This window comes from Alligator mississippiensis, chromosome 1 (assembly GCF_030867095.1).
Source record: "Alligator mississippiensis isolate rAllMis1 chromosome 1, rAllMis1, whole genome shotgun sequence".
Taxonomy (NCBI): Eukaryota; Metazoa; Chordata; order Crocodylia; family Alligatoridae; genus Alligator; species Alligator mississippiensis.
In genome coordinates this window covers 118,654,875-118,681,634 of record NC_081824.1, presented here as the reverse complement: position 1 = coordinate 118,681,634, position 26,760 = coordinate 118,654,875, and the positions used below count along the sequence as shown (strand labels likewise).

The following is a 26,760-nucleotide window of genomic DNA, read 5'->3' as shown; positions in this document are numbered from 1 at the left end:
GAATGAGGAAAACATGTTCTCTGTTTTGCTAAAACAAGTGAACAAGCAAAAATGTGAAAACATTGCCTAGACTCTGCCTAAACCATGCACGATAACTAAAAAAGAAGTATGCAAATTGTCTATAGCTTACAGTTTTCAGTGAAATAGTAGGGAATTGCACATTGAAGGAAAAAATAAGAGTAAAGAAAGTTACATGCTTTGTTTTCCAGTAGCCTTTCCTGGGTTCGTTTGATTTTTGGTTTGGTTCGAGGGAGGTTTAGTAGCAAAGATGTCCTCAGCATAAGTTTAAACCAAGTGCCAGTGTTAAGATTTGTACACAAGTAAAAAGTTGATTTCAGATGCAGTCTACACTTGATCCTGCCTTAGGACAGGGGATTAGGCTAGGTGATTTCATGAGGTCTCATCCAGCCCTGTACTTTTAGGTGTAAGAAGTGAAAGGTACAGATGGGTGAGGATACCAGGTGTAAACTGGTATTATATATTTATAGAAGTGTATGTTAAAATACAGTGACACCTGTATGTATGCTACTCACCCACCCAGGGGCACGTAGCTATAGGGTTATGGTGTCTTTCTACAGCATCAGAGGCATGTGTTCAAGCCCCTCCTCGGATTCATGCTGAAGGTTACTTGCCTCCCCCCCAACCAGCTATGGTAAATGGATAGCTGAGAAGGGAAATCAAAAGCAACTAGTTCTGATGCTAGTCCTATCGCTCCCTTGTGTTCTAGTAGTCAAAGAAAATGCGTGCCTTAGCCACACCAAGCTAATGGGCCCTTGGGCTTGGGTGGAGCTCTTGCTTGACATACAATGCACACATAGTTAAGTTGCATATAGTGTATTAAAGCTTTATGTAACTAGGACATGAAGAGGAGAGCTTTCCTAATTAGGGCAAATTGCTCTTAATAAAACAATGTGCACAACTGCTACAAGAATGAGTAATTTATTATTCAATCTATCTTGGTACAGCCATGCCTGAGTAAACCAGAAATGGTGGTGTCATAACCTATTATCACTATCCTTGTTTCATTTGCCAGAACTTTTATCAGCCTATTAGCCAACATGCAGGCAATGATGTAATACCATTTCAAAGAGAGTAGAATAGATCTGTTATCCATTTAAGGAAGCACACACGGCATGAAGTGTATTAACTTCCCAAGTGTCAAGGGCAGGTACCTGGATAAACCTGCATTTCCAGAAAGTCTGAATAATTTCCTGAAGCAGAATTCAGAAACAAGATACCTTTCTACACAAAGAGCAGTGTGCGAATCAAGTTCTGTCAGCATAGCCACTAAACATACAGCATTTTTGGTTTGGCTAATAAAAAGGAATTGCTCTGAAACCTGACAATGCAAAGCTCAAAGTTCAGGCAAACTTACTGGCATGTTTTCTACAAGGGGTGAAATTTAGATTTTAGGTTATAGTTTTGCTAATGAGATCCATACTAAGGAACTAATTAATTAATAAGTTTTATGCACTTTTGTAAACTGGTTATTCTGCTCCCCCTCCTATTTGTCTAGTGATGAGGCAATGGCAAGATTTTCCTCTGATTTTTTTTTTTTTTCTTTCTTTTTTTTCATGTGATTTTTTTTCTCTCTCTTCATCAAGCTGTCCATAGCTGGCAGTTCTGACCCCAGCAACAGGCAGGAATGTATCCTGTTTTTGCCAATTCCCTATGCTTATGGAAGCATAAAATTTAATCTGCCTGTGTGTAAGACAATTGTTAAATTCTGTTAGGATTTCTCATGGTAGTCTATGATCAAGTTTTTACTAACAGCTTAGAGAGTTATCAGCAAACTTAATCAATGGGTTGGCTGTCTATTTCCTCTAAGTCCATCCCAAACCTAGCCCCAAAGTACCTGCTCCAGAATCCTCCCTCCCATTAACTGTTCTTCATGTTGAATAGCTTCCATTCACTACAAAGCCACGGTCCTCACCCCAGTGTTTGTAGATATCAAGAGCTAATGCCCTTCATAGAAGTCATAGGGAAGTACAGCAGGAAGGGACCTCCTGAGGTCATCTAGACCAACCCTCTGCCTGAGGCAGGATCATCCCTAAAAGAAGTGGGTAATAGAAGTAGCAGTGATGCATTGAAGTTCCACATGGCTCAGCTCTAAACCATTTTGGCTTGCAAAGAGAAACTGCTACATGACCTGCGGTCCAGCTATGTGCTCCTTAGCAGTCAAATAGGAGAGATTCTTTTAATTAACTTTTTCTTAAACAAGGCAAATTAGGAGCTAATTCAAGGATGGCAGTCCATTTTACATAGCTTAAATTTACTTTTGACCAGTACCTTCCAGTCACAGGGTTTCAGTGAGGGTTTTTCTGCTCAAACTCTTCTCTAATTTCTCCTTGAAGAATTGATAATTGGCTGCCCTATAGAGAGTAAACTGGTACTAGGAATTTTTGTTTCCTTCTTTTAAAAAGAGCAATTCCAAACATCAAAACTTTGCTAATGGAATAGATGTTCAGGAAACAGTGATTGAGGCTCAGCCATTTCCCAACGTGTCTGTTCTTACTGTACTTTCATTCTGTCAGTATGGAGACCCTAAATATTCTCATGCACTTAGTCACTGAAGGCATGGAGCTTTATTCTTTCTCTTTTTTATCCTTACTGGGATCCCAGAACATAGCCCAAGTAAATGAACACTGGAGAGGTCCAAAGGGTCTGTAAATAAATTCTTTCCCAGGCTGCTCAATTGCCGTACTGCAGCAATCCCTACAGCTGCTCTGCTCCTACTGTACGGTAGATCAGGGTAAGCATGGATCCACCAGCTCCGCACTGGTTCTTCTCTATTTGGCCCACCCACAAATCGCTGTCCAGGGTAATAAACAGGACATGCTCCGTGTTAGAGTGGTAAGGAGCACCATGCTTTCCATGATTAAGATGTTTCCTACTCTGAAAAAATGTACTAGTCCTGTGATGGCTAAAGACAAGACCTAAGCAACTACAAGCTGAAAGGTAGGATGTAATCCACAGAATGTACATAAGCTTTCCTTCCTGTTTATCAGACTAGAATAGGGAGCAATAAAGCAAGATTAAGATGACTTCCTCTTGCAGTTAAGTATATACTCTGAAGGCATAACAACCAGTTTGCTTCAGTCTTTTCTAAAAAGGATAGTAAAAGGTTTAATTATGAGGTATTATATACTATATTATATGTGTGTGTATGTACCGTACCATGCCATACTTCTGCAGCCCACCTTTCTGTCTATCATATGTAAAAGATATATGTTGCATAGCATTCCGACTAAACACATTTTTCAAATTCCACCCTTTCCAAAGTAAACTGAGACAACCATAATGTACAACTTTTGTTCTAGTTTCTCTGTCGTTGTTTGCTAGAGAATTTTTAGAAACTGTCATGTTATAACACTATAGATACACTACCTGATATTATAAATCCCACTGCTGTCCTGTTCAAGCCATCCCCCAAAACTGCCCAAATGATTGCATGCTTGTAAGATTCTTGCCGCACCTTGATCTATCAAAACCAGTGTCATGTAATGCAATGGGGTACAGTAGTGGAAGGTGAACAGAGTCTTTTGATTGGGTAAGTTTCTGTTGTGCAAGCTTTTCCTGGTGAAGCTTAGATTGTAGTTAGTGAGTTGTTTTGTTTTTCCCATTACTCTTCTGAGCCAGGGATGCTGTGTCTGTGTGTGTATAATGTTTTAGGTTTTATTATTGTGTCAACTGATATTACTTAAGCTGTTCCCTGAAGCTTTTTAAAGCAGAGAACTGCCTGTAATATAGAGCTTTTGAGCCTATCCTCTGCAGCACAGCTGAAGTACTGAATTCCCATAGGAGAGTTCAAGGACTGACACTGCAGGAGATTTACTTGTCCTTCGTATTCTTCCATTTTTGCATCTGTGTACTACCCATTCATTTTAATGTGTATAAGTGTTACAAGGTATCTGGGATGCATACTTGCCAGTATTTGAAATCTCAGTATTTGAGAATGAAAATAGGAGGGGGGGGGGAAATAAAGATTTCTTAGGAAAAGTGTTTTTTTTTTTCCTAATGAGACAAAGAATATTATGAATAAATAAAAGTGGATGCATTTGCTGAACAGGGCAGTTGGCATTCATACAGATTATTGTGTCTAACTGGAAACTTGCATGCCCCATGTTGGGATGTGCAGAAGAGCTACAAAATACCAGTCTATAGGAACCAGTCTATAGATGATAATTCTGTAAGCCTGTTTTTATTCCCCCAGCTTCACCAAAACAAAAGTCATTTCCTTTTAAGAGTGGAAAAAAACTAGCTTAGCACTAAACTCAGGAGTATTGTTACTTTCTTGCTTTGTCGGCCAAACAAACTGTAGGACAGGCATCCAGTGGTATCCATGGAAGCCAGAATATTAAAAGACTTGAGCGCTGCAGGTTACTTGCACATACAAGTTCATTTTAAGGAGAGTTGCTTTCAGTTATGTTTTAAGACCTCTTCAGAAGGTTTATGAAAACGTTCTGGAATTTGGTGTGTGAGCTTTTCTTTTGCTTAAAGAAATAAAAGACATGGGTAACTTGAACTGAAGCATATAGAAGAGTAGCAGTTAAACTTTTCACTGGTTTCTGAGTTTCAGTCAGTTTTGCGCAATTGTACTCCTTTCCCATATAATTATAGCTAATGCAGACTGCATTGTAAATTGTGTTGTAACAAGAGATGCTGTACTTCAACAGTGCTAATTAAAAAAAAAAATAAAGATTTTTGCAAGAAGCTGCAAGCTAGGTCTTGCCCAAAACCAGTATAAGGGCTGGTCCCTGATGTATCTCTTCTCAAGCAAATTGAGTTAAATAAAGTACAGATTTGTCTGGTTGGATTTAAACCTAGAGCAGTATCCTTTTAATATTGATTGAAATAATCCATTACCCTTCTGCTTTGGTTCTTTTTAACTGAACTGTATTTAATTAAATTGTGCTTTAACATAAATAACAACTTTGTTTACTGCAGTAATTCACCGATAAGAAAGTCATCATATGCAATTACTTAGAAAGAATAAGGAAACCATTGAGGTTTGGAAGTTTCAATGGAAATATATTTTTTCACATTTGAAATTTCCTTGAAAGAACTGATTGAGGTCCTAGCTGATTCTAATTTAGGTTCTAATCTTTGGATTGTATACCTAAACTTGAGAATGACTAGAGGCATCTGTATTCTTGATATGATGCTCAGTCACTTCTCAAAAGCAGTTAGATTTAAAAAAAAAATCATGCTGTAGGTGTGTACAGCTTATAAAGTAGGTTAAGAGATTCCTGCCTGGAAAGCAACACAGTAATAGTATAACCTTAGCATGCAAATTGCAGAGAGGAGTTCCTAAGTAGGACATTTGTCAAGTCTTCCAAGTCATCTTCCTCTGGGTCAGGGTTGAGACATGTTGGCAAGATCACCTGTCATCATGTTACTGTTGATATTTTTATCTTTTGTAAGGAGGAAAAAAGGATTCCAGTTGTGAGGGCTGCTGGTCTGTTTCCCTTCATGAAGACTTAGTTTACTTTTTCTACGGGAAATACAATAAAAGGGATTTCAATGTCAGGAAAATCATCAACTTTATTATCGTTCCTTTTTAGTTTGGGGTGTGGGGTTCCTATTTTCTTTCATATGTTGAATTACTCTGGAATGTACTATTTACCTAACATCATGATTGGACAGGGGCAGGCAAAATACAGCCCACGGGCCAGATTCCACCCACCAGGCTGTTCTACCCAGCCTGGGGGGCCCTTGAAAAATTCAGAAAATTTAATATTTTTCTGCTCCTGGCTGCCTGTTAAAGATGATAGGAGCCAGGGCAGTGGGACCCAGGGGAAGCTGGCAGGACCCAGCAGCCCATCCCATCCCATCTGACTTCCCCACCCCGCCCTCGCCAAGAAGCCTTTGCCTAGTAGAGCCTTCTGGCTTGGGACCCTAGGGCTGTTCCTGCCTCCCTGTGCTGAGGGAAATTCAAGTAAGAGTGAGGGCAGGAGGAAGGGGAGGTCCGCGGGGATTGCCCCAGTCCTCAGGGCTGGGCTGGCTCCTGCTGAGTCCCATGGTCCAGCCATGCAGCTGGGAGCCATTTCGTGCAGGAGTGGGCAGGCAGGGGCTCTGGAGCCAGGCTGGCTCCCCTCTCTCCCTGCTGATACAGCCTGTCCCAGTTCCATGGAGTCCTGCTGGACCGGGACCCGCACTCCTGCCACCCTGCTCTGGGCCCTGCCGTCGCTGGCCCTGGGGCACTGGCATGGGCCCTGCACTCCCGCCCAGCTGTCGCTGCACTCCCACGCACCCACTCGCTGCCCCTTCCCCGCCCTCGCCACTTTCAGTGTTTCCCTGCCTGCCTGCTGGCTGCTCCTGTACCACATGGCTCCTGGCTGCATGGCCAGACTGCAGGACTCAGCAGGAGCTGGTATCCTGGGGCCAGGAGCAGGAGAGGGTGTGTGTGTGCGCGCATACAGCGAGTTCTACATGCACACCCCACCATACACTTGCACCCCCCCTTGCACTGCCATGCACATAGACCCCCATTCCCCCTCACATAGCCCCCTACAAACCCCATACCCACACACCCACATGCTCCCTCACCCCACACCCACACCACTACACCCTCTCCCACACCCCACATACCCACACACCCACAGCCCCTCACAAACCCCGCATCTCCCCTACCCCCACAACATACAAGGGTATGATTTCATTTTAAGCTATTGTGCCATCCTTCTATGTGCACTACACAAATGCATGTAAATCAGGACAAAAATACTTTTTGAAATCAAATGAATGAATGTTGTAAATGTTTGATCTTTAGAATATAATTTGGTATTTTTCTGGTTCCAAGACAGGAAAACCCCTTGCTGAAAGGAGTACTTCTGGAAGTAAGGGGAGGGACTTCTGGTGGCAAAGGTCAGGGATTAGGGGGCAGGACTTCTGGTCACAAGATGGTGACCAGGGGGTGGGGCACCTGCCAAGGGGTGGACTACCCATGCAGCCCTTGACAGGTTGCCAAAACTCGATAAGCAGCCCTCTGCCCAAAATAATTGCCCACCCTGCCATATGACCACAAGTTGGACTTTCTGTTTTTATTTAAAGGAGGTAGCATGTTGGCTTTCCACATAACTTTCTGATTCTCTCTGCACGTCTAATGCTTTCACAGCACAAGCTGTGAGAAATGGAGTAGCATCACTCTGGACTGGGTCCAGATTCCTTTGATTTCTTCCATGTCATTTGACATTGTATGACAAAAATCAACAGTTTGGCTGTGAAACATCCTGTCATTGTTTAAACAGGGCAGCTTGCCTCTAATATCAAATGCATTTGAACCAATAGCAAACAATGTGTTATGAGTGACAGAGAGAGAAATGTTAAGAGGAGAGGTTGGGAATGTTAGTATAACAAAAGTTACTTCTTCTGAATGCAAAAGCAAGAAAACTTGTCTTCAAATGGAGGGAAGCCATCTTACTATCCTTTGTTCACAGAATCTCACTACATCTCTTATTTCGGAGCTTTAGTACTATCAAGTCTGATGGGAGCAGCCTCATAATAAACTTATTTCCAAATATCATTGAGCTAGTTTTAAAAACTCGGTTTCTCTTGCAGCGTTGTGTTGTTTTTTTTTAACTGTCAAGATGGTGGTGCTGTTTTGAAAGCTGTATGTCCTCCTATTTTTAAAAAAGCTGCTTAAAAGCATTTCTGAAATAGCTTGCTGCACTCAGTCTCGACTATTGAGCCAGATGTTCTACAACTGCTGTTTTCAGCTCTTGTAGGTCAGGGCTGTTCAACTCTTTAGCGTGCAGGCTGCATGTGGCCCATGAGGGGTTAATCTGTGGTCCCTGGGCTCCTGGCTGGCTGCTGCTCCTCCTATTACCCCAGTGGTGGCAGCAGCAGTTGGATCTCTAGGCTTCCCCTCCAGCTTCTGCTTCCTGCGACTGCCGCAGGGGGCTGGGCGGCACATGAGAGCCTGTGAGACAGTGCTGCAGGGGAGCCTGCAACTGGGGAGCTAAAGGGGTGGGGGTCCATTCAGTTGCATGTGTACAGTGATCTGGGAAACTCCTACTCATGTGGGCCTTTGGTGTGGCCCCTGGTGTCTCAGAAGCTGGACAGACCTGCTATGAGTGATTATGTTTTTTTGTGTCAGTTTTAATCATTGAGACAAATGTCTGAGCTGGTTTTTGCTTGTGATTATTTATGTATTTAAGGTTTTGCACTCAATTCTGACTGCTTACCAAAAAGCTGCTCTTTAATTAGTGCAAAGATGCTTCCTTACTGAAGTAATGAATATGGAATCCTGGCAACAAGTAAGCCCTGCATGCTTCTGGCCACAGTATCTTAAGCACTCTTATCTGTACTATGTAAGTAGTTGCATCTAAAGGATGTATAGGACAGGTACACCAATAATTAAAAAAAAAAAAAAAAAGTTCCTATTCAATCTACAGTACTTCACTTGAACCACAGTTGATCCCTGTTTTTATAAGGGGATGAATATGTTCTTTCTCCCTATGTATCATTTTCCTCACTGCACTGTTGCTGATAAAAATGCCTGCCCAGCAAGAAATCATTTAGTTTAGGACTTTGTTGTACAAAGCTCTGTATAAATGTGGTTCTGTAAAGACCAGTGAACTCCTCATCATGGTGGAGGGGAAAAGTGCTTATCCATCACATATAAAACATACCTCCTGGCAAAAAGTTCAGCAGAGAGCTGTTCACCCAACGCCTAATAAGCCTCCTCAGAAGGCTTATGTCCTAGATAGACCTCTTTAATTCAGGCAGAGAGCTTGTAAGAAAGCAGAATGATGTAAGAAAGTTATGCTATCCCTCCCATTGGACTTAAGAGTCTACATCCTGCCAATACCATCCAGTTACCCTGGTAATGCATTTTTCTAGTGATAGTTGTCTCAGCAAAGATTCTTCTAGGGCAACCCTTAAAATGATTAAACGGTGAAAAGGGCATAAGGGATCCTATTATAATAGTTCTAGTCCTCAGCTATTGGGTTTCGTAGAAAAAGTGTTTTGTATGCAAATCATAATCTGTGCTAAGGAGCAAGGCAGGTATCAAAACTTTAAGTAGAAAAGTTTTACAATTCTGGGCATAGTCCTAACAGCTTGCCATCCAGGGGAAGAGGTTTTGGCTTGCACCCAGGATGAGCAAATTCCTCTCTGCTTCTAAAGCAGTAAGAACAGGTGAAGATTTGCTGTCCACAGCTACAGGCCTGCCTGGTCCAAGAAAGGAAAAGAACTAGAAAAGTGTGATTCTTCTATAAGAACTGAAAAGCTACTGTGATGAAGGCAGCTGTCATTTTTCCTTTCAGGAGAAACCACAACAAAGTTTGCACAGCCAATTGAGGATATATTTTTGAGTAGGTCTTGTCTGTGTGAACTCCGAACCATGCTAGAGTGAAGCACGTATGGGTGCTCCTATGCAGTGAAGGTTAATCTTTTTGGCACAAATTAGTCCCACAATTTCTTCATTTGGCACAGTACCCTTCCCTGATCTGCTGCTCTGTATTCTGTTCCCTGCCCTATCTGCCGATGTACTCTCTGAGCTGTCACATGCTATGCACAGAGGCTACGCATGCCACTTATGGCACTTGTATCAGAGGTTGGTCACCCTTCCTCTTGTGCACACTAACCCAGAATCTGATGCCTTAGAGTAGTGCTTGGTGTGCACCAGTATGCTCACTCAAGACAGAGCTTAGCAGCATGTGCCCAGTGTTAACCTTAAGGAGCTACTTTGCACCTGTTTCCAGGTATAAGGTATGCAGAGCTGGCATGCTGTGCTTCACTGCTGTGCTTCCAAGTGCAGTCTGGAGCTAATACTGTGCATGCCCATAGAGTCTAGAAGTCCTGACTTCCACTGACCAGGGCATCACTAACTGACACCAACTCCCAGGGAGGGGGCGTGAAAATTACAGTGAACCATATTGCTTTCTTCTTAACTCATACTATTTTGAGACTCTTTGCTTTTTCCTGCCAAAGCATGAAAGGCTTCACAAGAGAATCTCTGTGAAGGTCCTGAACTGATAACCGTCTAAATTATACTAGTACAGTTTGTGTTTCTAAAAAATGCAGGCTTCATCTTTACGACTCCCAATGAAATGTAATATTTCCATTCTTTTTGTATTTGCATAATCACATTATCTGCAGCTTCCTGTTTTAATTCCTCAAGTGGGTTTTAGGAAACACTTTAATCTAGGATGGAAACTAACACTGTCAGGAATGGTTTTAGTTCTGTATGTCCAGCTGCCTCTTTTGTTGGTCACTGTGGAGTGCAGTGTTTCTCACTTTTTGTAAAGACTTGAGTTAGCCCTCATAACTTTTTGCAATTCAGTGGCACCCCATTCAAAGACTCATTTATCTCTTACAGTGCTTACCTTTGTGTACCTTGCAGTTCCCCGCAGCCCTTCCTACCATCTCTGTGAGCATAGGCGAGCAAGGTGCTGGGCTAAGAAGTTTGGCCCTGTGTCTGCCCTCCCATGGCAAAGTACACTGCTTAGAGTTGGGGGGGAGGGGGGCAGGGAGGAGGGAGGGTTTTGGCACAGGGGCTGTGCTTTACATCACTGACTGTTGCCCTGATCCTTCCATGTTCCCAGCGCTGGTGGGAGAGGCCACAGGAGTGCTGCTGGGATGCTGGAGCAGGTGCAGAGTGCTTTGCATCTGGAGGAGCCAGTGCTTGCCTGCTCTTGCAGAAGCTGGATGTCATGGCTGCCCTCAAAGGATCTTGCAGCACCGTGGCTGAGAGCAACTGGTGTAGCATTTTTAAAGAAACCGTGCATCTTTTATCTTATGGGCAGATTCATAACTTACTAAAGGGGGATGTGGCATCTGGCTCTGAAGACCATGGGCCGAAGTGTGGCTGTAGCCCCTGAGCTGGCAGGGGACATGAGAAGCCAGGCAGAGAATGAGTGTATGGAGGCAGAGGAGAACAGAACATGCCTGCTGCCACCACTGCTGCTGTCCCTGGCTGACCCAGGGACAAGGAAGCCCCAGAAGAGCTCCTGCCCTGCTCTAGTTGGAGGCTGTGGAGAGCAGCTGCATGAGGAGCGGAGCTGAGCTCAGCTCGGCTCAGCCAGGGACAGCAGCAGCAGATTCCTCCTTCCAGTGCCTGCTTCCTCCTCATTGCCCCCCTCCCAGAAGTGTCCCTGGTGGCCTGGAGCAGGTGCAGGAGGGACCTGCCTGCCATTGCTGTTATTATCCCCAGCTGAGCTCACATCCATGCATAGTTGTTCCCTGCAGGCGGTGGCTGGAATGGGGCAGGAGTAACTCTGGGGCTCCCCTCCCCGCTTCCCTCCCTCAAGTCTGTGGGACAGTGGTGGCAGTGGGCAGGTTCCTCCATCTAGTGTCTGCTCCTGGCCATTGAGGGACACCTGGAGAAAAGGTGGTGACGGAGCAGGTGCAGGAAGGGGAAACCTGCTTACTGCACTGCTTTTCCTGCTGAGCCTGGCACCCCACGCAGTTGCAACCTACAGCTGGAGAAGAGCAGGAGCGGCTCTGTACCCAGGTCATCTGGGGATAGTAGTAGTGGCAACAGCAGAAGATGGGTGCAACTATAATGCCGCACCTCTCTTGATCCGCCCACCTGAGTATCTGTACATGAACTGTACTACCTTTTGAATAAGCAGCACAGATAACGGAGACACCTACTGGCACGTGAATGTTTAAAGATATAGGAAAGGAAAAAGTGTATGTGCCAGTCCTAAAAATACTTATGGAGTATATCAAATTACTGATGTATGGAAGTGTTTGCAAATGATACTATTTTTAGTGTTTCCTAACAAATAATGGTGGACTAAAACACAATCAAACCTCTGAATCTGATGTGTGGGCTTCCCTGTATTTGTATTCTGTTCATGAATAATATCTTTTAATTGCATAGAATAGTTTTAAATAGTGTCTTGGAATAAGAGATGCAGATGGTTTGTATTAAACCTCTATAAATCTGCTGAAAGCAAAATAAATCAAGTCCTGTATCCTTAATTCGGGATCATACCCATGAATGATAGCTGCTAACTACTCATGAAAGAAACGGGATTTGTAGGTAATATCCTTTATTGGAACGCCTGTGTTGTGTGGCAGTATCTTAGACAAATTTGGGGGCACAAAAATACAGAGATTTGACTACAATACATTTGGCAACCATGTTAAGTCCATGGATGTAACATGGGACAAACACAGATAAGGGTTTTATTGCTTATTATGATTTTCCTGGCCCCTCTTCTAACCTCTGTGCTCCACAGGTAACAAGAGCCATATTCCCTTTTGAATGGTCTTCCTCTTTTACATAATTAAGTTGCTCTGTTTCAGCTGTTCTGGTTTTGGTCTGTAACTGCTTGTGCTAAGTTCTTTCTCACTCCCTTTCTTATGTGACCACTTGTATTTACATAATGGGTTTAAACAAAATAAATTATTCCAGCTTAGGCTGTATGGGTTTCTTTCACAGCAGAGAGGAAGGGTTTCTTATACCTGAAAGTTCGTCCAATCAATTATATAGTTGGTTCAAGAAAAGTTATTGCCAACAAATCCTGCTGCTTGTGTACTTCCTGAAACTTTTTGGTTACAATACTACAACTGAAAATAAAAGCAGTTCAGAGCTATCTGTCATCAACCACCCAGAAAATACATTTTGCTATAGGAACTTCCAACACAGAGTCCTGCTTCTTCTCTCATGTTTGTGGTTAAGTCAGTGCTGTCATTTAAGAAATTTTTATACCACTGGGTGCAAGCATGGAGTGTATGGCTTGATCTTCTTCCACTGATAACTGGGCAGTTGAGGTGATTCTTGGCAGAATATCTTTAGGCTCCTTTCCATTTTTTTGAACTCCCAACCCCCATCTTAGATTCATAGATTCATAGATGTTAGGGTCGGAAGGGACCTCAATAGATCATCAAGTCCGACCCCCTGCATAAGCAGGAAAGAGTGCTGGGTCTAGATGACCCCAGCTAGATATTCGTCTAACCTCCTCTTGAAGACCCCCAGGGTAGGGGAGAGCACCACCTCCCTTGGGAGCCCATTCCAGACCTTGGCCACTCGAACTGTGAAGAAGTTCTTCCTTATGTCCAGTCTAAATCTGCTTTCTACTAGCTTGTGGCCATTGTTTCTTGTAACCCCCGGGGGCGCCTTGGTGAATAAATCCTCACCAATTCCCTTCTGTGCCCCCGTGATGAACTTATAGGCAGCTACAAGGTCGCCTCTCAACCTTCTCTTGCGGAGGCTGAAAAGATCCAGTTTCTCTAGTCTCTCCTCGTAGGGCTTGGTCTGCAGGCCCTTGACCATACGAGTTGCCCTTTGCTGTACCCTCTCCAGGTTATCCGCATCCTTCTTGAAGTGTGGCGCCCAGAATTGCACGCAGTACTCCAACTGCGGTCTGACCAACACCCTATAGAGGGGAAGTATCATCTCCCTGGACCTATTTGTCATGCATCTGCTGATGCACGATAAAGTGCCATTGGCTTTTCTGATGGCTTCGTCACACTGCCGGCTCATGTTCATCTTGGAGTCCACTAGGACTCCAAGATCCCTTTCCACCTCTGTGCCACCCAGCAGGTCATTCCCTAGGCTGTAGGTGTGCTGGACATTTTTCCTCCCTAGGTGCAGCACTTTGCATTTCTCCTTGTTGAACTGCATCCTGTTGTTTTCTGCCCACTTGTCCAACCTATCCAGGTCTGCCTGCAGCTGTTCCCTGCCCTCCGGCGTGTCCACTTCTCCCCATAGCTTTGTGTCATCTGCAAACTTGGACAGAGTACATTTCACTCCCACGTCCAAGTCGCTGATGAAGACATTAAAGAGTATAGGTCCAAGGACCGAACCCTGCGGGACCCCACTGCCCACACCCTTCCAGGTTGAGACCGACCCATCTACCACGACTCTTTGGGTGCGACCCTCTAGCCAATTCGCCACCCACCGGACTGTGCAGTCATCCACATCACAGCCTCTTAGCTTGTTCACTAGTATGGGGTGGGATACCGTATCGAAGGCCTTCCTGAAGTCTAAGTATATGACATCCACCCCTCCTCCTGTGTCCAGGCGTTTCATAACCTGGTCATAGAAAGAGACTAGGTTGGTCAGGCACGATCTGCCCACCACAAACCCATGCTGGTTTCCCCTCAGCATAATTTGTCCTGCCGGGCTCTCACAAATGTGAGCCTTGATAATTTTTTCAAATACTTTACCAAGGATGGAGGTGAGACTGACCGGCCTATGGTTGCCCAGGTCCTCCTTCCTCCCCTTTTTGAAAATGGGGACCACGTTAGCCCTTTTCCAGTCCTCCAGGACTTGGCCCGTGAGCCACGAGCATTCGAATATTCCCGCCAGTGGCTCTGCAGTGACGTCGGCCAGTGCCTTCAGCACCCTCGGATGGAACCCATCCGGGCCTGCCGACTTAAAGGCATCCAGTTCTTCCAAGTGACTCTGCACCACCTCAGGATCTACGCATGGAAGTCTGGCGCCTTGCTGCTGCCTCTCTACAACCCCAGTGAGAGACTTGTCGTGCCCCTCGCTTAGGAACACTGAGGCAAAGAACTCGTTGAGGAGTTCAGCCTTGTCCCCCTATCTGTCACCAATTGTTTCTGCCCATTTAGCAGCGGTCCTATTCCTCCCTGGGCCTTCCTTTTACTCCCAATATATCTAAAAAACAATTTCTTGTTGTCCTTTACTTGGGTTGCCATCCTCAGCTCCATGGTAGCTTTGGCTACTTGGGTTGCCATCCTCAGCTCCATGGTAGCTTTGGCTACTTGGGTTGCCATCCTCAGCTCCATGGTAGCTTTGGCAGGAGGACCAAATTATGTAGAACCACTTGAATGCTTCTTTATCCCCTTGAAACAGCACCTGTGAAAAATTTGTGAGCAGATGAGTTTTTCAAAAGGGGAAAACTAGAAAGCCTAGTTAACACATCAGGCTACAGTTACCACCAGTAAGCCAACATTATCAACTTTATTCCACATGATTATCTCCTTTTATATAGGTATTGTGAAAACTTTGGGAAAATGTTCCCATTTTAAAGGGTGATCAGCATAGTTCACCTACCTATAGGAAATAGATCACCCTAGACCAATGGTTCTCAACCTTTTTAGGATCCAGGCAGCCCTCTATAATGTTTCTGAATTTAGCAACACCCTGGTTGAGAACCACTGCCCTAACAATTATGGGATTATGGGGTCCATTTCCTTCTACTGCCACCTTCACAGAAGGAAGAGATCTTCCAAAGAGGACTGTCGTATGATAAAGAAGGAAAGTTGGTGGTTCCCTACTGTTCGTTTCATGCTCCATCTTCCATGACTCGGGCTACAAGGAAATGTTGCATTGGTCCTGGGATAAACCATTTTATCTTGGGACAAAGTGGAATCTTTTAGACATCGATGCCCATCATCCCAGGATAAATAGTAATTCTTATTCACAGAATAAGAAATACTAACAGTTTTTTCGTGGGACATTGCAAAGTGCATCTGAACAGTTGCCTGGGGATTGCATCATTGAATTAATGGCAGAAAAGCATCAGTGCATTCAGTCATTCAGTAAACCCTGATTAGGAGGGTGATGTATGTTTTTGTTCCAAAACAGAGGCACGGCTTGTCCAGGAACAAGTGCAACATCTGTGCCTAGCCTTATTTAGCAGGCGTAGGACAAAAGGCTCACCTAGAGAGCACAGTAGAAGTTTTTAGTTTGTCTTTACCGTTTGCTTTTCCTGGCAATGTGTGTGAAACCATCCCTGTAAGCACAGGGCAGTCCTTGAGGAATTTGGGGAAACCAGTCTGGGCACCCTTTGCTCAGCCTGGGCATTGTTTTGTTGTTAAACCGATGGTAACTGGAGGGGATAGGGGGTTACAATATTACAACTGGAGATAGCTGTGGCTCTCTATACAAGAAAGAAAGCATGTTATTTTCAGTCTAATTCCATATTTTATTTGGGCTGACCACAATGTTTAGACAAGAGGCTCTTGAATATCCTGTCAACTAATTAATGCCTTGCACTACAAGGTACCTTCTGCTTCATCACATGGCTAATATGCAAATTCATATGTTATTTAATAAAGTGCTGTAATCCAGATCTCCTTTTGGGGGGGGGCCGGGCACTGCCTTTCAACTCCTGAAGCAGGCTAGTTTTTCCTGTACAAAGGAAAGATGACTAGTAGATTTCTGGTAATCTTAGTTCATTCCTGAATTTGTGTAGTCATCTCTTTTTAATGGAGAACATCATCTAATTGTGTTTGTCTGCTTCTGTGACACTCACTTCCAGGGATCCATTTGCATGGGGTTGGGGAGGAGGGAAGGGCAATTCAAAGAGTCTCAAATTTAGCATGGGACTGAGGAGTCTTTCTCATCTGTATTCTTTAGTTTTGATTCAGCTTTGAACAACCTATGGGATCAGGCAGAGAGGTAGGAGAAGGTGGTGCCTGAGAGGGTAACTGGTTCATCAAGTCATAAGCTTTCATAGGCAATAATCGATATCATCTTGCCAACTTGCCCTGTAATGCATCCAGGGGTGGCCAAATATGGCACGGGTGCCAGAAGTACTATGGGCTGCCAGTTTGTGTGGCACATAACAATTGGGGAGGGAACAGGCAACACAGTGGCAGAGAAGGAAGGGAGCAGAAGGCAGAGCAACAGATGGGGTAAGGGAAAGAAATTGGAGTAGCATGCAGAGAAGGTGTGAAGCTAATATTTGACTCCTCCTGCATCAAACTAGGTTGTAATCTATGAAAGCTCCTATCTCTCTGAATCAGTTGGTCTCGAAGGTGCCACCCTACCCTACCTTCTGCTTGAATTCAGACTACTGGGGTTAGCATACTGATCCTTGCTTCTTTAGTTTTTCTAATGGGTGATACCCTGATGTAGAAAAACACCCAGCTGCCAGACCTTTTCCTAAAAAGGTCAAAAGAGGACAAGAAGATGACTGAGATGATGCGGAGGGAAAAGGAAAAAGGTGATTAAGAACAGTCAGCAGAGATTCACCAAGGGCAAGTCACCTGACAAACCTAAATACCTTCTATGATGAGATGACTGGCTCTGTGGATGTGGGAAGCAGTGGACTTGATGCACCTTGACTTCAGCAAGGCTTTTGATTTGATCCCCCACAACATTTTCACAAGCAAACTAAGTAAGTACAAGTTGGATGAATATACTGTAAGGCGGATAGAAAATTAGCTGGATTGTCAGGCTCAAAGGGTAGTAATCAATGGTTCAATGTCCTAGTTGGCAGCCGGTATCAAGTGGAGTGTATGGGGGTCAGTCCTGGGGCCAGTTTTGTTCAGTATCTTCATCAGTGACCTGGAAGATAGGGTGGAGTGCACCCTCAACAAGTATGCAGATGGGGGAGTAGTAGATAAGTTGGAGGGTAAGGCTAGGATTCAGGGAGACCTAGACAGACTGAAGGATTGGACCAAAAGAAATCTCTTGAGGTTCAGTAAGGACAACAGCAAAGTTCTGCATTTAGGATGGAATAGTCCCATGCACTGCTTCAGGCTAGCAGAAGCTCTGCAGAAAAGGACTTGGTGGTTACAGAGGACAATAAGCTGAATATAAGCCAACAGTGTGCCCTTGTTGCAAAAAAGCCTAATGGTATACTGGGCTGCATTAGGAGTGTTGCCAGCAGGTTGAGGGAAGTGATTATTCCCCTCTATTTGGCACTGATGAGGCCATATCTGGAGTACTATGTTTAGTTTCGGGTCCCCACTACAGAAAGGATGTGGGAAAACTGAAGAGAGTCCAGCAGAGGGCAAAAATGGTTGCAGGCCTGGGGCACTTGACTTCTGAAGAAAAGCTGCAGGAACTGGGTTTATTTAGTCTGCGGAAGAGAAGGCCAGGGGTGGGGAGGGAGATTTAATAGCAACCTTCAATGACCTTAAGGATGCAATGGAGCTGGACTGTTCTTGATGGTGCCAGATGACAGAACAAGGAGCAGTGGTCTCAAGTTGCAGCAAGGGACGTTTAGGCTAGGTATTAGGAAAAATACTCACGAGAAGGGTAGTAAAGTACTGGAACAGATTACCCAGAGAGGTTGTGGACTCTCCATCCTTGGAGGTTTCTAAGCCCCAGGTAGATGAAGCTTTGGCTAAGAGCGTGTAGTTGGGGATGGTCCTAATTTGACCAGGGAGTTGGACTAGCTGACCTCCTGAGATCCCTTCCAGCCCTAATGTTCTATGATTCTGTGATACAGAATAACAATTCTTGTGGCCTTAAAAGCCTAATATCAGCCCAGGCTAACATTTCTGTTTTCAACTTTGCTCTTATCTAAACTCTTTGCATACATACCTCACAAAGGACTACTGTGCCATTCAGTTTCATGAAGTATTTAATATGCTTTTTGCACCTCTCACACACGCACACCACTCTGTGCAACAATAGCTTTCATTCAGCTAAGTTAGCCTGCTATCACTTTTACACTCAGGTAACTCATTTTTATGAATGAACCACAGAAGCCACCTCATGGAAAGAATATCCCTCACACAACCCCCTCTTCCCCTCCCTCAAGTCTTTTCAGTCCTTGTCTGTAGTGGAAGTAAATGTCCAGTCATTACTGGGAGCAGGGCAGTTTGTCTTCATGGCTTAAATCTGTTGAGGACATTCTGCAGCAGCTCCAGCATACCACATGGCTATTTTTGGCAATATACTTTCTGTCTAGTGGTGTTAGTGTTGTGGGAGGTTGGCAAATGGTTGATGTATGGATGCAGTGTACTTGACTGATGTGTGGAAGATTTGAAATGATATTCAGCAAAATATTAATAAAACACGGATAGTTTAAACAAAGGCTTCATGTGGTGTCACTGCTTTAAAGATAAAGTTAGGCCCAGTTAGGCTCGGAAGCGGCGAGAGACGTGCGGGTGATAGCTCGCTGCGCCCCCACTCCCCCGAAGCCCCCCAGAAACCCTCCAGCAGCTGCGGAGCCCCCCGCCGACCCCCAGCACAGCCGGGGTAAGCGGGGCCCATGGAGAGGGGGCTAACCCCTTAGTGTGTGTGTGTGTGGGAGGAGGCGGCTGAGTGGAGCCGGGCCAGGTCAAGCCCCGCCCAGGCCCCTACTTCGCCCAGCCCCCCAGGGAGCCACGCGACCAGAGCTGCGCGAACAGGCTGCGCAAACAGGCGTGCTTCTCTGCTGGCGCGTGAGTTAGCACGGAGTTTGTGCAGGAGGGCGCCGGACCATGCCTGCGCACCCCCCAGGGTAGACAGCCCCAGCCGTAGCCAGCCTACCAGAGGCATGCCACGGATGGGCACATGCCGCACCCCGAGGGTCCCCTTGGGCTCCGCGGCCCCCCCTCTGGCACCTCAGAGACGGCCACCCAGACGAAGCCCCTGGTTCTGGGCTCCACGCAGACGGAGCCCCTGGCTCTCGGCTGCGGGGGCTGCCTGTCCCTTTTTCAGGCTCTGGGGCCTGGGAGCATGGTGACTTCCCCTTGTGGGGTCTGCTCCCTTTTTGGGGTCTCTGGTGCGCCAGCTGGAGGAGCTCCAGGCCACAGTCCACAGACTGCGTGCCATCAGGGACTGCGAGCAGGAGATAGACTCCTACTGCCAGGCCCTTCTCCCCCGGGAGGCGGAGGGTAGATCACAGTCTCCCTCCACGCCAGAAGAGGACTCTGGGACCTCCTGCTGTGTCCAGCCAGGGGCATGGACCAAGGTGGTCAAGGGCCCTAAGGCCCGCCACACCAAGGCCCCTCCCCCACCAGAACTGAGCAACAGGTATGCACCTCTTGCTGCCCCAGCAGAGCCTCCTGAGTTGCCGGCCCCCACAGGCAACATGGGGCTAACTGCACCTCCCACCCCTGCTCTCCCCAAGACAAAACATAAGGTGTTTGTTGTGGGAGACTCCCTCCTGAGGGGGACGGAGGGGCCAATCTGCCACCCTGACCCCTTAGCCCGGCAAGTCTGCTGCTTCCCAGGGGCCCGCATCCGGGACATTGCGGAGAGGATCCCAAAGCTCCTCAAACCCACAGACCACTATCCCATGCTCTTTATTCATGTGGGCACCAATGACACTGCTCGGAGCACTCCCAGCCAGGTCATGAGGCGCTACAGGGATTTGGGAGCGGGGCTTAAGGGTCTGGGGGCACAGGTGGTGTTCTCATCAATCCTCCCAGTCTCAGGCTATGGGCTGAGAAGGGACAGGAGAATCTATGTGGTCAACCAAAGACTGCAGCGCTGGTGTCGTCAGGAAGGCTTTGGCTTTCATGACCACAGCCCGCTCTTTGGCGAGAGAGGCAGCGAGCTGCTGGGAAGAGATGGTCTCCACCTCTCTCCCCTGGGGAGGAGGCTCTTCTCCGCCAGACTGGCTGACCTGCTCCACCAGGCTTTAAACTAAGCCCGTTGGGGGACGGGGGGACTACCGCCACTGCTGGCCCGCTGAGCAATCCTTGCAAAGCCAGCGGATCACGGCACTCAAGGGAGCCCACCCCGGCCCCAGCCCTGGTAAAATCTGTGGGCAAGGAAGGAGCCCCCCAGGGGGCACTTGCCTGCCTGTACACAAATGCCAGGAGCTTGGGGAATAAGCAGGAGGAGCTCATACTCCTGCTCAGTGCAAACAATTACGATGTCATAGGGATCACGGAGACCTGGTGGGACTCCACCCATGACTGGACCATGGGTATAGATAGCTATACCCTGTACAGGAGGGATCGTGTAGAGAATAGGGGCGGGGGTGTAGCTCTCTATGTTAAGGAAAGCTACGCGTCCCTGCAAGCCGATATTGGCGACCAGGGTGGACGGCTGGAGACCCTCTGGGTTAAAATCTGTGGGGAACACGGCACAGGGGACACAATGGTGGGAGTCTATTACAGACCTCCCACCCAAAGTCCTGAGCTTGACCAGGAGTTTGCCCAGGAACTGGCTGAGACAGCTTGCTCCAGGACCATGGTTGTCATGGGTGACTTCAATTACCCGGACATCTCGTGGGAGGATCGCTCAGCAAAATCTGAGCAGTCGCAGAGCTTCTTCTCGTGCGTGGATGACCTCTACCTGACTCAAGAAGTCTATGGGCCAACGAGAGGCAAAGCGCTGCTCGACCTGGTGCTGGCTACTGGGGAGGACCTAGTCGGCGACCTAGTGATCGATGGGAAGCTGATCACCTTCACCATCCGCCGAAAAGCTGGCAAGTCAGTCAGCAACATGGAAGTCCTTGACTTCAGGAAAGCCAACTTTGACAAGCTCAGGAGGCTTGTCAGTGAGGCCCTAAGGGACCGTGACCACAGGGAGAGGGGAGTTCAAGAAGAGTGGTCGCTCCTCAAGGGAGCGATCCTCAATGCACAAACTAAGTCTATTCCATCTCGGAGGAAAGGCAGCAAGAGGGCACAGCAGCCCCCCTGGCTCTCCAGGGACCTAGCAGACCTCCTGAGGCTAAAAAGAAAGGCCTACAAAGGATGGAGGATGGGAGTCACCTCCACGGAGGATTATTCTGCACTGGTCCGGTCCTGTAGGGAGCAGACCAGGAAAGCCAAGGCTGCAACTGAACTCCAGCTAGCTTTGAGCATCAAGGACAATAAAAAGTCCTTTTTCAGGTATGTGGGGAGCCGGAGGAAAAGCAGGGGCAACTTTGGACCCCTGCTGAACCAGATGGGGCAACTGACAACTGACGCCCAGGAAAAAGCCAACCTATTAAATAGGTACTTTGCGTCAGTCTTTCATCAGCCCCATGGGACGCCCATGCCCGCTACAGGGCCGGGAAGTCCGGGTGAGGGTGATCCCCTGCCCTCCATTAATGCTGACTTTGTAAAGGAACATCTTGAGAAGCTGGATACCTTCAAGTCAGCCGGCCCTGACAATCTTCACCCCAGGATACTCAAGGAGCTGGCGAGCATCATAGCCCAGCCTCTAGTGCGGATCTTTGAAAACTCTTGGCGCTCTGGTATAGTGCCCGAAGGCTGGAAGAAGGCCAATGTGGTGTCTATCTTCAAGAAAGGGAGGAAAGTGGATCCGGCTAACTATAGGCCCATCAGCCTGACTTGTATCCCGGGGAAGATCTTAGAAAAGTTTATTAAGGAGGCCATCCTTAATGGACTGGCCGACGCCAACATCTTAAGGGATAGCCAGCATGGGTTTGTTGCGGGTAGGTCTTGCTTGACCAATCTCATTTCCTTCTACGACCAGGTGACCTATCACCTGGACAAGGGAGATGAGATTGATGTCATATATCTTGACTTCAAAAAAGCCTTCGATCTGGTGTCCCATGATCGTCTCTTGGAGAAACTGGCCGATTGTCGCCTTGGGTCCTCCACGATCCACTGGCTGGAAAATTGGCTCCGGAGTCAGACCCAGAGGGTAGTAATTGATGGAAGTCACTCATCGTGGTGTCCTGTGACCAGTGGGGTCCCCCAGGGCTCTGTCCTTGGACCCATACTGTTCAACATCTTCATTAATGATGTGGACACTGGAGTCAGAAGCGGACTGGCCAAGTTCGCAGATGACACCAAACTTTGGGGCAAAGCATCCACACCAGAAGACAGGCGGATGATCCAGGCTGACCTGGACAGGCTCAGCAAGTGGGCGGACGAGAATCTGATGGTGTTCAACACCAATAAATGCAAGGTTCTCCACCTTGGGGAAAAAAACCCCGCAGCATCCTTATAGGCTCGGCAGTGCTACATTGGCTAGCACTAGGGAAGAAAGAGACTTGGGGGTCATCATTGGCCACAAGATGAACATGAGCCTGCAATGCGATGCTGCGGCTAGTAAAGCGACCAAAACGCTGGCTTGCATCCGTAGATGCTTCTCAAGCAAATCCCGGGACGTCATTCTCCCCCTGTACTCGGCCTTAGTGAGGCCGCAGCTGGAGTACTGTGTCCAGTTTTGGGCTCCACAATTCAAAAAGGATGTGGAGAAGCTTGAGAGAGTCCAGAGAAGAGACACGCGCATGATCAGAGGTCAGGGAAGCAGACCCTACGATGACAGGCTGAGAGCCCTGGGGCTCTTTAGCCTGGAAAAGCGCAGGCCCAGGGGTGATCTGATAGCCACCTGTAAGTTTATCGGGGTGACCACCAGTATCTGGGGGAACGTTTGTTCACCAGAGTGCCCCAAGGGATGACGAGGTCAAATGGTCACAAACTACTACAAGATCGTTTCAGGCTGGACATAAGGAAGAATTTCTTTACTGTCCGAGCCCCCAAGGTCTGGAACAGCCTGCCACCAGAGGTTGTTCAAGCACCTTCATTGAACACCTTCAAGATGAAACTGGATGCTCATCTTGCTGGGATCCTATGACCCCAGCTGACTTCCTGCCTTTTGGGCAGGGGGCTGGACTCAATGATCTTCCAAGGTCCCTTCCAGCCCTAATGTCTATGAAATCTATGAAATAAGCAGATTGATTTTATTTCATGTTCTCTATTTGTTCTGTGTCCTTCCATGCTTAGTAGTCCGTGCATTAAAGGTTGAGTTAATTTTCCATACAAGTGAGGGAGAGAATAGCTTCTCAACTCTCGGACACTTTTTGATGTGACCTCACAATTTTAATGTGTCAAAATGTGCAACCACTGTCTAGTTTGAAGTCGCACTTTTTTTTAAAGAAGTGTTCAGTGCTGCTTTAGAGTAAATGATCTTCAATTCATGTTTTAAAAAGTCTTCATTACAGTGATCGCCAAGGTCTTGATGAACTTGTGTTCACATTGAGTTTTACCTGACTTGGCAGGCAGCCCTGTTGACCTCAGTGAACCTCTCTGGAGGGCCAGGTATTAAATTCATAGATTGACTCATTTTATTTAATGCTGTACTTCTTGAGTATTCTAAAAGGCAAGTTCCCTCAGGCTCAGTATTTCACATGAAGTGCCTTCAATGTGTATTTTATTGTTATGTTAGAGTGATAATGTAGCCATGATAGTCCAGGAATTTTGTGAGGGGCAAGGATTTTTTGGGGGTTGATATCTTTTGTTGGATGAACTGTGTGGTTGGCATAAAGTTAGGCAGGCTTTCAAATGCAAAACGTTCTTCGTTCTATTGTTTGTGCTCTGTGATAGCGGCTATGTGCCCTAAACCAGCAGGCATCTCCAGCAGCAGGGCAGTCAGAAGCATGACCATCACAGCCAGAGCCAGTTGAGCTGAGTCTCTTGTCCTGTCCCTGGCTGCAGTGGCAGGGTTCTTGCCAGCAGAGCTACTGGCTGCTGCCATCGGATGCTCCACCACTGCAGCCAGAGCCACTGCAGCCAGAGCCACTGCATTAGTCTGCAGGCCGGATGACCCAGGTCAACCAAATGTTTGACACTCCTGCCTGAACCAAATCTGGACTCAGTTGTGTTAGCCTTTGTAGAGACATGCAGAGGGGATTGTGCCTGCCCCCAGAAGTTTACAGTTTAAATAGACAAGACATCCAACAGCCTCAAAGAATGTTTTTTACCTTTACTTTAAAGATACATAACAGTGTTGCACACTTTTAGGCAAGTGTTAAACAGGAAGACTCTGGTCAGATCTCCAATGCCATAACCACATCTGCAGGGCCCTGTTCACCAATGAAGTTATATGTGGTTGCAACTCCTATGTGAAGCTGTTTCATAAACTAGAGATACATTTCAAGCATTCTGTCCTGCTTTAAGTGAAAAAAGACCTAACAGCTCCTGTTCTTGGCAGACTGATATGCATGTAGAGGTCCAAGGGAGTAGGCCTGTGCAAAGCGGCTAATATTCAATTCAGATTCGGCTGATTCAGGGGACAGTGATTTGATTTGGTGATTCGAAACACTGTCCCAAATCGATTCAGTTGCATCTGATTTGGAGATTTGGCTGCTGCTGAATCGGCTGAATCTCTGAATGAAACAGGCCCCAAACCCCACTTGCATTCCCAGCCCAGTCAATGGCTGCCCTGCCTGGCCCCAGCCTCCTGGCTCCTTTAAAAAAAAAAAAAAAAAAAAGGCAGCCCAACACTCACTGACTGCTGCCAGGTGGACAGCCATCCCCGGTGTTCTCCACTGCTCCATGTTGCATGGGGGGGCTCTGCCATGAGCCCCCAGAAGCCCTGACGGTCGCTGCAGCAGCTGGTGAGTGCAGGGCTTTTTTTTTAAAGAACCAGGACATGGGCTGGGTGGGGCAGCCATGGGGAGGTGGGGATGAGGGCTCATGGCAGAGCCCCCCATGCAGTGCAGCAGTAGGGGGCAGTGAGGATTGCACACTCCCCCAGCTGGCAGGACCCGGTGGGTGGGGGCTTTTTTAAAGAACCAGGAGCTGGAGCCAGGCAGGGCAGCCATGGGGGGGGGGGCATTCAAGGGGGCTGGGGGAGCAGGCAGGGAATGGAGCTTGGCAGGGGTCCGTTCCCCCCCCTCCCCCCCCCCACACACACACACTTACGGGCACAGAGTCCAGGTCCAGCTCCCTGCGGCAGCCAGCAGACTGCCCAAATCTCTGAAGCCCTCTGAATGTTTTCCAAATAGATGCGGAGAGCTTTGAATTGATTCATACCTTTTTATTAGTTTCCTTATTCAATTTGGATTTGGAGATTTGGCTGCTGAATCGGGCCGAATCTCCTCCAAATCGAATCAGCACCTGAAGCTTTGCACAGCCCACAAGGGAGTGGTTTTAATGACATTACTGCACTCGGTGAAAATGCACCTTTCAACACTGAGATACCTTCAACATGGATAAATTGTTAAAGAAATTCCCACTCAAAATGTTATGGCCTGTGATGTTCAAATGCTGGATGCCATGCCGCACTAATCTGTTATGGTTTATTTTAAATTTTGAATATTAGTCAGTATTTCAACAGACTAAACACTTTATTTTCCATTTTAGTGAAGGAATTTGTTCACTTCAGAGTAGGAGCTTGTTTTGTCCTCAGCTTCCTTGTGCTTTCAAGACAGGTCATAGGTAAACAGACCAAAGCATCTATTATAAAGGGTGTGTGCGGAAGTGGGGGCAGCGAGGTAGACAGCTGCCAGCACCAATAACCAGTTGCTCTAGGCTTAGCTCCTGTTAAGCAGCTCAGCGTGTTGACGCAGGGCATAGGGAAGTACACAGCAGACTTCTCCCCCTCCCTAGCTGCACAAATAATAATCTCATGATGCTGTAGTTGTGACAAACTCCATTTTGATCGGATGTTGATGAGGAACCATAAAAATGGGTCAGACCTAACCTCTAAAATATTTTCTGTTTGTCTTTTTTGAAGCTACACAGCAGTACCTCTTACCATCTACAAATTGTTTTTCTTTTTTTGGAGGGGGTGTGACTTGGCAACCAGTTTGGTGTTAAATATAATATGATATATATTTTTACGTAAGATGAAGTCTCAATAACGTTGAAGTCATGCAGAGTGTGAGAGTTGGTCCGTGCTGTGTTTTTTCAATAAATCTCTGAAACACAGAATACAGTAGTTATGATGGATCCAGTAGGTAAGTACCTGATGTTTTATGTTTCTTTAGATGATATCCCCTTTAAATGTTCTTTTCTAATTAATAATATTTTTATTTACAAACTTTAATCTGTAGCAAGGAGACTGATTTAGATCTTTCTCTTTCCCGCTCTTGTATTGCTGTTTCCTAATCAAATGTGTAGAGTTCTAATGTAATGGAGATGTTTGGGGGCAGCTGTTTCAATGTATGCAGATTTTTATTTTTCTCTTTGACTTGATTTTTCTAAAGTAAATTACCAAATCATGTGTTTTGTGCCATCAGTAATATCAGAAAATGAATAGTGGAGTTTTACCTTGCTATTTCATTTCTGAAAGTAAATAATGTATTTAGCAATTGTGGTTGTTTATCATATAACGTGTAATGTATATATGATTATTTAGATAACTTTAATACCTATATTTTTCTCTTACCCTTTGTTATATTGGCTTAGACTTCTTGTTTTGGTTTTAATTGTCTCTACTATTAATATAAAATGTAGTTATCTTGTTCACAAAAACGC

General features: G+C 46.3%; 1 protein-coding gene across 5 annotated transcripts in view; it reads left to right on the top strand.

The window, feature by feature from the left end:
* Positions 1–26,760, top strand: part of MAP7 (microtubule associated protein 7) — a 204,440-nt gene that overhangs the window by 34,347 nt on the left and 143,333 nt on the right. Inside the window, exon 1 of one of the 5 annotated variants that reach the window (XM_059713422.1) lies at positions 25,921–26,240. The exons of the other annotated variants lie outside the window; for them this stretch is intronic. Coding sequence (XP_059569405.1) covers positions 26,225–26,240 — 16 coding nt within the window. The 5' untranslated portion in view covers positions 25,921–26,224. Of the gene's footprint in view, positions 1–25,920; positions 26,241–26,760 lie in introns of those variants that run through there. 5 annotated transcript variants of the gene reach the window in all.